This window comes from Helobdella robusta, assembly GCF_000326865.2.
Source record: "Helobdella robusta unplaced genomic scaffold HELROscaffold_17, whole genome shotgun sequence".
In the NCBI taxonomy this organism is placed as follows: domain Eukaryota; kingdom Metazoa; phylum Annelida; class Clitellata; order Rhynchobdellida; family Glossiphoniidae; genus Helobdella; species Helobdella robusta.
In genome coordinates, this window is record NW_008703942.1 from 2,519,074 (window position 1) to 2,532,249 (window position 13,176).

Sequence of the window (13,176 nt, forward strand, 5' to 3'; positions counted from 1 at the left end):
TGATGATAATGAGGAAGATTACCATGATGATGATAAAGATGATGATGATGAAGATGATGATGAAGATAAGGATGATAAAAATGATGATGAAAAAGAAGATGATGATGAAAAAGACGTCGATGGTAATGATGAAGAGGATGATGTTAACGACGACGATGATGATGATGATGACGATGACGCTAGTAATGACGCCAATAACAATCTTCAAAATAATTTGGTAGATAATGAGAATCTCGATAATAATTGTTAGCAACAATAAAAATAATAATAACAAATAAAATAATAATAAAAGTAATAACAATAAGAATAACAATAATAATAATAAATAATGATAAGCATCATTAGAAGCTGCATTTCTATTTAAAGAGCCAAATTTCTAATCGAATTTCTGTTTACTTTTTATCTAGAAAGAAATTGTGTTGTCAGGGTGGGGCCCTCTGAGTGTCCGATGGATACTCCCTAACCTTAACCCTCAAAAAATTTGCAAAATTGCGATGACATTATTATGTTATTATGAACAAAACGTTAATAAGTCACATTGTACATCTAAACAGTGTTATATTACATGTTATTTAATTTTGGTGTTTGTAAAAAATAATCGCGTGCCAGTTTAATATATTTTAAAGGTCAATTTGTTTTTAATATGTTTTAGATTTATTTAAATGAATAAAAAATAATTATAAATTCTAAATAAAAATTTCTAAGTAGGTTGCCATTCCTCAACGCTGGGTAACTCTTGACATTTAAAAAAATATCCGATTTATAATTGCCCAGTATAATCAGTTAAATTTCAAAGTTATTCAAATGCCAAATAATCACTCATAATTTTCAGTTTAAAATTTGTAAAATTTTTGTTTGTTAATAATTATATAATTTGCTTGTTGTAATTAATATACATCGCGCATATTAAAAATGTTATCATTATAATTATTATTATTATAAAACTTATAATTAATTCATAAATTTGTAATTCATAAATTTATAAATTCATAATTCTAAAAATACAATTTATCATTTAAAAAACTCATCGCCATTTTCCTTACGTAAGATTTAAACATGTATGGGAATGGTTAAATGTAATCATTCAATGCTTAACTTTGCTTTTTTCAAATTTGGTATAGATAAGGTACAGATAAGAGCTTCAATAAAATTGGTAGATACACCATCATGTACTGATTTCATTCTTTAGAATAATAAGTCAATTAATTAATCAATTAATTAATTTGCTATTTAATTGGATTAATTATTTGGTATACAACTACTACAACACATAATTATTAACATATAAATTATAATGATATAAGTTATAACTTCCTCCAGGAGTCATGTTTGACAACCGCACAGGCATAGCGAAGACTTGCGAAGTCTTCCAGATGAAAGACAAACCGCAGATAAGATTCCAAAACATCTTTTCAAGCATGGAGATCTACAACTCTTCGTACCAATACCTCAACCAAAGTTTGTACTACTGCTGCTGTTGGTGGTGATGTGATGATGATATCGTGGCGATGATGATGATTGTCATGATGATTTGGACGATGATGATGTTGTGAGGATGATGATATTGTGATGGCGATTGTGATGACGAAGATGATTGCGATGATGATTGTGATGATGATTGTGATGATGACGTAATCACCAGACATTAGTACTTGTGCAGAAAACTTGTTTATGGAATGGGAATGTAAGAATTCCAATTGGAGATATGGGATTTGTAAACGTTATTATAGGATGTGTAAGTGTGTGTGTGCGTGTGGATGTGTGTGTGTGTTAAAAAAGGATCATAGGATCAGTAAAAGTAAAAAACGGGATAATGGGATTTTTGAATGGGAAAATAGGATTTGTGAATGCACGTAGAACGGGAGTAGGAAATGGATACACTGTATTGCTGTGGAGAAGTTTCTATATAAGAAAAATTCAATCTTGCTGATGAATCTTCTCACCGGAGACTTGCTTTCATTTTCTGATGCGGGCCTCTGAGGCTTGCAACAAGCAACGGAACAATTCAACTGGGATGTCCTTATTTGTCTTGCATAGCATACATCTGCTTGCGTATGCATGCAAATGCTGACTGAACTAGAAAAACAAAAATTTGAGAATTTCTTGTCTCAACAGCTATTATTATTTTTACAGGGAATTTTTTGTTGTCAAAATTGCAAGAGTAGTTTTTGCGGCGCGCTTGAAAGAGCGACTTGTGTGTGTGTAGCTCCGGCACAAATGCACAAACACACGCGCATACTTAGAAGAGTCATTATTTCAGTTTGTATCACCGACCATAAAAACACTCGGTTTGCAAAATAGAACAACGCCGTGATACTGAAGCACAAGAAAATGAGCACAACGCAATAAATACTTCAACGAAACTCGAGCGTGTCGCAATAGTACTTAAGAGGACTGCACATCAACACGACAATGCTTTCAGTGCAACTACACAATTTTACTTAACACATTCCAACAAAACCGAAACATTTATAACAACTTTGGCTTAAGAGATGCAACGTAGCAACAACTCAACTGAAAATCGCCAAGCACTCAAACAAACCAATCAACAAAAACATCGAACATACAAACGAATATACAAACCAGATACGAGCAAAACTTCATGCATACAAATGAAGACAGGGACGAGAAGAAAGACATCAATCTACTAACACAGCCATAAATCAAATGAATGCCACAGGAACGAGAACAGCCCACAAGTACACCGCGACATAAATATACTGAAGTCATAATTCTCACATTTTCATTTATCTCAATCGATGCATGATTTGAAGTTTTTGATTCTTTGAGAAAGAAGAATACGAAATGAAAAATTATTTGAAATATGAACTGCGTATCAATCATCATTGTGGAACTGCCGGCTCAAACAATGAAATAGAATTATAGGGAACTGAACACAACTTAACATTACATAGCAGAATGGAATAAAATACAACAGAAACCCAATAGAATAAAATAGAATACTTTTCATCAATGGAGTATAATCATTTTAAAGTATAAAATTTATTCTATTAGAATCTATCCAGCTCAATTTTACAACTAGTGACACTACCCCAACATCTAGTCAACACCAACAACAACATCAACACCACCAGCACCACCACCAACAACAACAACATCACTTTCACAAGCAATGCAACAACATGTTCTCAAATGAAACAAATGAAATATGCATAAAGTGATGAGAACAGACCATAAATCTTTTGCAACAATTAATTTCTTATATAAGTTAAAGCTTTATTCTTTCCATGCCATCTTCTTTGTATATTTTGTTTATGTTTAGTTTTAAATTTTTTGTTAAATCTTTTTTCATGTCACTATCCTTAAAATTTTTGACGTCGTAAATGTTGTTTTTAAATATATTTGGATTTGGCTGTTGTTTAAAATAACTTTATTAATTAAAGTTTTGTTGTTTTGTGGTTTTAATTTGTAGTGGCTTTTTACAAATTTGTCTGTTGTTTAGATTTAATTTTCATTTTTGTTGTTGTGGAAACTTTTTTGTTTGTCAAGATGTTGTTTTTTTTGGTGTTTACGTTTTTTGAACCTGCTTTTAAATTATTGTTAGCAAATTGTATGAAGTGGTGGAGTGTAGTATTTCAACCTTGATTTGAGTTTTTACAGACTTTCGCTGCTAGATTTTGTATTGAATTGTGATGTTTGGTGATCGCTTTGGATGCATTTCGTTTAATGTGGTTTTTTAAACTATTCTGTTGTTGCTCGAATTTTTGCTGAGAGGGCTCGATGGTTTAAAAATAAGCAAATGAACTGCTGCCGTCGAAACTAGGTCTTTCACGTTCTTCCATATTTTACGTATTTTGAAAATGAAACTTTCAAAATTATTATTCAAAGTCTTCCATATTTTACGTCTTTGGAAAATGAAACTTTATAAATCGTCACTCAATACAAACCGGATAAAAATGAGCCAAATAGATCGTAGCAGAAGGTGCACATAATGCAGTAAATGAATGAATGCATGAACTGTTGATTCCAGATGAATGGGTGCATGACCGGTTACCTCGCGGTTGAACAAGCAGCTGACTGATGATCCTGCTAATCTTATTCTGTGCCATATTTATGCTGGAGGAGCCATTTGTTCTATTTTTGTTGGAGTTTTTGATAGGGTTAAAAATTATTTTTATGTAAAAGTTGTACAATTTTTGCAGATTGCTTTTTGAAGCTTCATTATTTTATTTGAAAGTTTCACAAAAAAAGAGTCGCTGAGACAAAGTTATTAATCAACAAAAAACTGCATCCGTTAATTTGCTGGCAACAAAAATTTCTTTTTAAATTTTTACGAAAAAAAATATCGGGAAAATGAAAATGAATGAAACAATTTGCAAAGCCAAACTTCTTGCTTTCTTGTAGTGACAATCAATCAACATTTGCACAATTTTCAACATTTTTGGTTGCTTTTTTTCATGTCTGTACAAACGATGAACATTTAATGTAGATAACATAACATAAAAACGATAACAATATAGATTAAACTGAGCTACATATTTTTGATTTTATTCCTATAAAACTGAACAACTTATTTGAAACTTTAAAGTTTTCTAAACACAAACATTAAAACGTAAACTTTGTTAAACAGTTAAAATAAACTACTAGCACAAAGCAATTTTTATCATCGTTGTCCTCAATAGACATAATACTACCGCTGCTCTACATTTTCAAGTCTTTAGGCGTGTTTAGAAAGAGGAGAGAGATTGAAACATCGGCAGATTGGACAGCAGTACAATTCGAGGTGACCTTGAATCTTGCAATTTAACGCTTGGTGCATCCGTATCAACACGCACAACACCAAGATGGGTGTGTACGCATATGATGGATGTACTACACACGCATGCTCGCATATTAAATTGCATACACACGCACGTGCGCGTACACACACGCATACATACATACATACACACACACACACATATATATATAAAATTGCCATTTTCAATGAATTTGTTTGTAAAGGCGGTGCACACTCATTTGAAAGAGACATGTTTCCCATTATAATTCAATCAAAAATTGAATGAGAAATAGGTGAAAAACCACGATTTTAAAGTTTGAACGTTTCTACATCACTGTTTTTTTGCCCAAAGTCTAACAAAGTCTAACCTGGGTGACCGACATACATACGGAAACATGGAAATGTTTACATAGAGAAAAATATTTTAGATTACTGGAGATTTCAATTTTAATTTTCATGCCTACACTGATGACATTCAAATAATAGCTAGTTTTTTTGTGTCTTATGTAATGTTGTTGAAATTTTTAAACTGCCGTTTTTTAAAAAAAATCCAGCTTGATGGAATCATTTTATGATACAATTATTATTGGTGGTAGACAAAAAGCTGCTAATCTGCTAAATATAAAATCTGTTAAATTAAACTTTTGTAATATCCATTTTAATTCTGTTGTGACACACATTAAGTGATTGTCATTTTATGTCACATTTCCTTGATTAAACGTTTGCACACTTATTGCTAAAAAAAGTTTATTATTATTATTATAAGAAAACTTGTATAGCGACTTTAATAGAACTACCCAAAGTCGCTATCCAACATAACCAAAAAAAATTTTTGTACATTTAAGTGATCAAACAAAAACATAAATATTTTGAAAATAAACATAAGTATACATTGTAAAAAGAACTAAAACAAAACAGATAAATCCTTTAAATTCATGCACAGATGCACACATATACTCTTGACCATACCCAATCACTCAAAGTAATGTAACAACCATATAAGAACCAAACAGCAACCATTTTAAACCAAATCATAGATACATTCATCCACACTTTATCCACACCGATCACACACAATTACGCTCAAAAGATGCACGATAACATATAATTCAGAACAACCAACAACCCAACCACCAGCACAATAATTATAAATCGATTCAAATTATTAGAAACTTACGAAACACACACATCTCCTCACATCCAAAACACATTCAACGTAAGCACATCCCATCATAAAACACCCACATACATTACGTACTCGACAACTCAATTAAATTATATGAAGTGTCAAACAAAATCAAAGTGAATGGATCAGATTTTTGATCTTCAACAAACGAAATCTTTTCAAAAACTAGACCATTGCACTGTTGCAAATTAAGATCAGACGACAACGATTTCTTCGATCCCTGTACTCGATTTGCAATTATTTGTAGAGATTTTACTTTAGTTGGTCTTAAGTTTAGAATCGTTGGCTGCGAAATTGCGCCTTCATGGATTGCCAATAATTGGATTTTGTAAAGCGTTGAAATCCCATCTCTTTAAACCGACCGACGTTCCTATGCAACAACCATCTCGTCTCATCTTTAGACATTATTATGTCAGATGTTGAAGAAATAATCACATGATATTAATAATAATAACAGTAATAGTATTAATATTACAACTCTCAATATCATTGATAAAAAGAGCAATAATAATGTAACTCGATCTTACAATGTAACTCGATGTAGGCAATACTGTTGAATCTTCACAACTTGCGGTCGAATGAAACCGCGAGAGTACTCGTGACAATGTTGGCCAAGTGATGATGTTGCGTAACAAACATCTGCCGGAATCAATATGAAAAAACTGATTAAACTAGTGCTGGCCCGTTAAAAAGGCTTGTTGTTATTGTGATCTTTACTGATATTCTGTTCATTACCAGTCTGCTGTGGAGAAAAATTTTGTACAATATATAAATTTTATATAATTTTGTTTGTATGCAGCGGAAGAGATTAAGTCAGTCTCAAATAAAAAAATGTATTTTGATGTTTGAGGTTTGTTAAAAGTTGAAAACCAGCCAAATACATATCAATCAGCCAGCAGTTCTTGCATATTGTGTTTTCATTAGGACAACAATATAATTGACAATGTCGAATTATGATGATGCCACCACTGTAACCACAAGCACTTCACAATTTATTGATCATACTTTTATCTATCAGCAAAAAATCAATTATCTTGTTTCTTTCTACAGAATTCGGCATCAACTCAACACATGCACTGAAAGTCTTTTAATTGGAAGAAATGATTTTCGTGTAAGTCCTTTGATCAATTCCACATAAAGCATCACCGCTGGCCTATAGAGGGATATATGTCTAATCTTTCGTTGTTTGTTTGTGCCATCTCACAAATCCTTATAAGAATACTAACCATGGTTTATTAATTTGCTTGTGCGTCTGTTTGCATTGGGGGCGTTGGCTATTTTCTATTGTATTTCAATATTTCAACGATGTATAAATGTTTGTATATAATCTATCTAATTTGATTGGTTGGATAATTTGGGCTAGAATTTTATGTGCGAGGTATATTTTGATGTGAATGTATGTGTATTAGTTTGTGTACATTAGGGGTGGGCAAACGTTTTGCTGTGAGGGCCACATTGAGAACTATTTTACCTTTGAAAGGCCGCATATGTACTTAAATAGCAAATTTTTTCGATTCGGGGGAAAAATTTTTTAAGATTTGTGGCTCCTTTTTGGTCATAATGTCTGGCTGACGACATTTTTTTTTATGACGAACAAGGTTTCGCGGGCGGTATAAAATAGCTTCATGGGCCGTTGTTTGTCCACCCATGGTGTACATGTATCGGTGTATTTGGTTGTGTACAAATATTTGCATGTGTATTAATTGCATACATCTGTTTTATTTTAATTTTGTATTTTGTATGCAGACAAGAGTGCGGCCCTTGAATGTTTATGCTTGCCGGCTTTTGTTTTACAATTTTCTGGTTTTGCATTAAGGCTGAATGCGTTGTAATTCATTACGTATGCATGAGACCGAAGGCTTTCTTTTCGAATTGTTGCAAAAATGCTTACATTCTTGTTCAGAAATCTTTTTGCAACCACCGCGCGTTTTAGTATCCAATGGAGGATGGGACGGTTTAATGATGGGTGTGTATGTTCGTGTGTTTTGTGTTAGACACATGTGTGCAAACAAGTTAATAAATGTAAAAAATCAAAAAGTAGACAAGAAAACACAAGAAACAATTGAAGCAAAACGAATGAAATATTTTTCGAGTAACCTGCAATGAGGAAACATCACCAAGTAGGCATGTGAACAACAGAGAAATTTTAATCAATCCTTTTGATAAATAGCAAGAATCAAATGTTATTTATTTTTTGAAGACTTTTTTTTACAAAAATTACAAAAAATATGGTTTCGGTCATAAATTACATTTGTTTTTATCTCAGAAACTATCGCATTACGTTTACATTGCATTAAAACTAAAGTCAGGAGAGTTTTATAAAATTTTTAAAGAATTTTGATGTACAGGATGATCTAAATCTACCAGCTCGCAAGAAGCAACCCTAACGAGCTCAGATCGAAGTGTGTGCTTTGCCGCTATAAAGTTTATCTGTAAGAAACAGCTAAAAATATTTAATTTGTGTATAATAATGTATCATTGTATCATATTGTATCACAATGTATCATTGTATCGTAATGTATCATTGTATCATAATGTATCATAATGTATTATAACGTATCATCGTATCATAATGTACCACCAATGTACCATATTGTGTCATAATGAATCGTAATGTATCTTTGTATCATAATGTATAATATTGTATCATAATATATCATTGTATCGTAATGTATTATTGTATCATAGTAACATATGGTATCATGATGTATCAGTGTATCATAATGTATCATATGGCGTCATTGTATCATATTGTATCATTGCTTACAAATTGTGTGACATGTTCTGAGAGTTTTGTGAAAAGTTTTGGTTCCATGAAAAACTGTACACTTCCTTTTGTCCCATTCATTTCCACACTGTATCCAATATTTTTTTTCCATTCAAATTTACTTGTTTGTGATGGCCGCAACTTTTAAATCCACAATTTCATTCCGATTTTGTCTAAATTTAATTTTTACCATAACAAAAATATCTCTTGAGGGTTCCGAGACCTCTTTAACCCTGCGATGACGGCGATTTTTTTCATCCACTGAAGACGAATGGGGTAGATTTCTACCCCAAGGTTAAATCTGATGATAACAACAAATAATGATGACACAAAATAAATTTTATCATGCAAATAAAACACGTTTGGTGAATAACAACAATTTTAATGAACAAAACAATATAATAATTTGTTTTTATTGTTACAAAAAATTTATTTAATTTTTTAACACAAAAAGTGAATGTAATTTGTTCAATTTGTAGAACAATTCCTACATATCATAAAAACATGATCTCTACATGTTGGTTTGTTGCACTTTGAACATTTTAGTGCTGTTTTCTTATCCTTTATTCTAGGACAAGCATGACATCTGCCGGATTTGCTGAGTATAGCAGGAATCTTTGTCTCTACCAAGTCATCCTTGTGGCCAAAGTTAATCCTACTCTGTGAAAAAAATTAAATAATTTTAATATTGCAAATATATCAGACTTGTCTCAAAAATTTACTTCTCCAAGTTCCAGCAGAAATAATCTTATTTTATGTGATTTGTTAACATTCCAGTCAGGATTCAACAAAATCCATACTATATAGGCATTTAAAGCACTTATGTCTAACATATTACTGAAAACTGCCATTGGCCATCTTCTAGTCATTCTTTTAGTTGTGTACAGCCTTAACATTTGATCTGATGTGTCAACTCCACCTTTGGTTGAATTATAATCTAAAATCATAATTGGCTTTTTTGTACTGGATGTGTTGTCTAGGTCACATTGTGTATGCATACTGCTCATCAAAGTTACAACTTTTCCTTTTTTTGGACAATATGACACTAGAGTTGCATCATTATGGAAAGCAAACATAGAAGATAAAACATCTCTGCTTTTTGGGGTAATGAATTCAACTGGAAGTTCTTTTTTACTTTTTCTTACTGTCCTTAATAAAGTAAGCTTTTCTTTTTTCAACATCTGGATAAGAGACAAACTTGTGAAAAAGTTATCACACGTAATATTTCTTCCTGAACCTTTTAAGTTTTCTGACAAATCTAACACAACTCTTTGAGCCTGATTCTTTTCTTTTTCATCATTTGATTTTCTACCTATATAAATTTGTAAACGAGTTACATAGTAAGTTTGACTATCACTCATCATCCAAAACTTTAGTCCATATTTTCCAGGTTTACTTGGAATATATTGCTTGAAAGAACAACGTCCTCTGAAAGTTAGGAGTTGTTCATCAATAGTGACATTTTCATAAGGAATATATGCATCCTCTAATGTCTTTTCCCACATTTCAAACAATTCTCTTATGGGACTCAATTTGTCTTCACTTTTCTTTTGCCTTCGTTTTGATGCATCATCAAACCTCAAAGCACTATTTATTTGTTTGAATCTATCCCTTGGCATGGCTTCATTGAACAATGTGCGTCCCCGCTTTTTGTTCCAAAGTTCATTGACAGCTTCATTTTTTGCTTTGTGTATTCCAGAAAGAATAAGCAATCCAATATAGCAAAAAAATTCTTTTTTATTTAACTCCTTCCAATTACTCATCTGTTTCTCTTCTCCTTCCTTATTCGTCCATTTCAAAATGTTTTCAACTATATTATCTCTAAAAAATAGATGAAATGAAGAAATAGGACTGTCTACATTTTTTCTAGCAAATCTTGTTGGACCGGGTTTCCCGTGAATTACATTCATCATACCACGCCTTCCACATTTGTTGTAAACTGGTTCATTTTGCCAGACTATGTTTCCACATTTAGATACAAATGTTTTGCTTTTTTCATTATCATTGCTTTCATCGGAAGAGCCTAGATCTGAATTAGAGCTGTCATTTTGTACATCTGAAAGTATTATTATATATTCATATTATTGTTATTTGATACATTTGAAAAATTGTATTTTTTATCAATCTTATCTTACTTGAACTCTGAAGTGTATATTTTATTTCATCATCATCGTCGGCGCTGTCTTCAACGAGAAAAGGTTCATTTCCTTTTTCGTCAGTAAATTCTACATCCGAATAATCAGTAATCTCTTCATGCTCACTAATACTCTCTTCGTCACTAGAATTATCAATTATCAATTGTTTGGCTTGCTCTAAAGTAAATCTTTCAGAATACGCCATTTTAGCTGATTGTTTGAAAAAAAAGTGTTGAACTGCTTATTGCCAAAGATTTGAAAAGTTTGACATTAATTTTTTATAGTTGACGATAATACAATCGAATAAAAATAGTAACATAAAATTTAATTGTTCTCCATTACATTCATAAAGTTTTAAATATTTAAAAAAGTGTATTTAATTTGGGGTAAAAATCAACCCCAATCGTCCTAGGTGCTATATGCATTCAAAACTGCCCTCTAGCGTTATTTTTTTATCAAATTTTAGTTTTAAAATAAGAGAAGAGATGATTTTAGGAAAAGTCATAAAAAGAGAGCCCAAGCTTTTGCGTAGTTTTCTTTTTTCATGCTTAGAAAGTAGCTCTGGGGTAGAAATCTACCCCAGCCGTCATCGCAGGGTTAAAAAGTTCTACTTGTCTGAAGATGACGTACTGCTCTTTATGTTTGTAGTTATCATTGCGGCTGTAACAAATATTTTGTAAATGTTTCTTAAAACTAGATAGATAAATTATTTAAAAATTAAATTCCGAGAAGTAAATTATGTCAGCGCGAAATCTTTTAATTAGCGTTACGGCAACAGTGGATAGCAGAAATTATTATAATGAAAAATTTTCGAAATATTCTCAAGAGAGACGGACTGAAAAGGGGATGCCATGTCAAAATGTAATCAACACTTTGTTGCCAGTGCTGCTAAAGAAGAAAAATAAAGTGATGGTCGTTTGCTCAGTGTGGTTCTCGTTCAGTTGTATTTCCTTGTTTTAAAACTTTAAAAATGATAAGCATATGTGAATATTGCCTGATTCGTTTCAACAATTTGAGTATTTGCGATTGTGTTTTTTAACTACAGTAACTTCTTCTAGTATTGCAAACAAGTAAATAAAAAAAACTATCAATATTACGGATCAAAAAATACAGGGTGTTGAACTGATTTGTCTTTTATAAGGAATTTTATTGAGGTTTATTCCATTTTGTATAATACGTTTCAACGTTTTGAGTGTGTGTGTAGTGTGTGTATGTGTGTGTGTGTGTGTTGTGTGTGTATCTTTTTTTAAACCTTTCCATGCTAAACCTCCATTACCTCATTTGAATGATTTTTTTTTTCAAATTTATGTTTTTCCGCCAAAACTTTAGCATTAAAGTATTACGCAATTTGTTACGGGATGATGTTAAAAATGGCTAAAAATTTAATTTAATTGAAAAGGAAATTTGAAATTTAATTGATTATTTATTCAATTCTTGCAAACAAAATCTGACCAAAGACAGATGACTAGTTTGATGTTGATAGTTAGACAGATGACTGCAGACAGTTTAACCAATGATTTGCTAAGAATGAATATTTTATGCGTAGACCAAACATTATTTAATTTGTGATGAATAACATTAATTTTTCAATTTTTTATTTTAGTTATTTATCATTATTATTTATTATTATTATTATTTATTTCAAATATATTTAATTGTTTATTTATTGTTGAAAAAAAGTAATTAATAAAACTATTTAGTCATCAGGAGACATTGCCAAGCCTGAAGTCTAAAATGTTTATTAAACATGACAACTGCTGACAACCAGGTTGACGAGTTTGCTCGTTTGCTCAAAAGGTTGCACAAACACACACACACACACAAAAACACACACACAGATGGTTTATATATATCTATATATATAGATATGTTGGTAATAGACCATAATTTTTACGATATTCTATAAATTCTACTGAATGTTTGGCGTTAATATGTTTGTAGTTCGTTTTTTCGATTTTTCTCACTAAAGTTTTTTGGTGAACGTTTAGTTTATTAAAATTCAAAATAAATTTATTTTTCGAATTCATGCTGCAAATAAGGCCATATTTCGATTCCGAATGAATCATCGTCAGTGCTCCTTGTTGTATATATATGGAAATATTGACTTTGTCAAGATTAACTTTGACGTTGTAAAAATTAACTTTGGTGTTGTAAAATTGAACTTTGATGCGAATTAGGTGTCAGGTTTCTTAATTGGCTGGTCATCTTCTTTGGTCTCCTTTTCTTCATCGATAGCATCATATTCTTCTTTGTCACTATTTACGATGCTAGTTATTATGCCGGAAAGAATTTATAAATGCATATATGCAATCATCAAAACTAAAACTTCATAAAAAAACTGACCAAC

The 13,176-nt window shown here is 31.5% G+C and overlaps 2 protein-coding genes across 2 annotated transcripts; one reads left to right on the plus strand and one right to left on the minus strand.

Annotated features, from left to right (window-relative positions):
* Positions 1–1,056: 1,056 nt before the first annotated feature.
* HELRODRAFT_170254 (hypothetical protein) lies at positions 1,057–2,489 on the plus strand (the record flags this gene model as incomplete). The annotated part of the gene is made up of 3 exons (XM_009016076.1): positions 1,057–1,069; positions 1,321–1,458; positions 2,302–2,489. The coding sequence occupies 3 exons, from the start codon at positions 1,057–1,059 to the stop codon at positions 2,487–2,489; spliced, it is 339 nt and encodes a 112-aa protein (XP_009014324.1).
* A 6,673-nt stretch (positions 2,490–9,162) lies between these two features.
* On the minus strand, positions 9,163–11,034 carry HELRODRAFT_170255 (hypothetical protein; the record flags this gene model as incomplete). Its single annotated transcript, XM_009016077.1, has 4 exons — positions 9,163–9,354; positions 9,840–10,006; positions 10,610–10,750; positions 10,830–11,034. The coding sequence occupies 4 exons, from the start codon at positions 11,032–11,034 to the stop codon at positions 9,163–9,165; spliced, it is 705 nt and encodes a 234-aa protein (XP_009014325.1).
* Between the last annotated feature and the right edge of the window lie 2,142 nt (positions 11,035–13,176).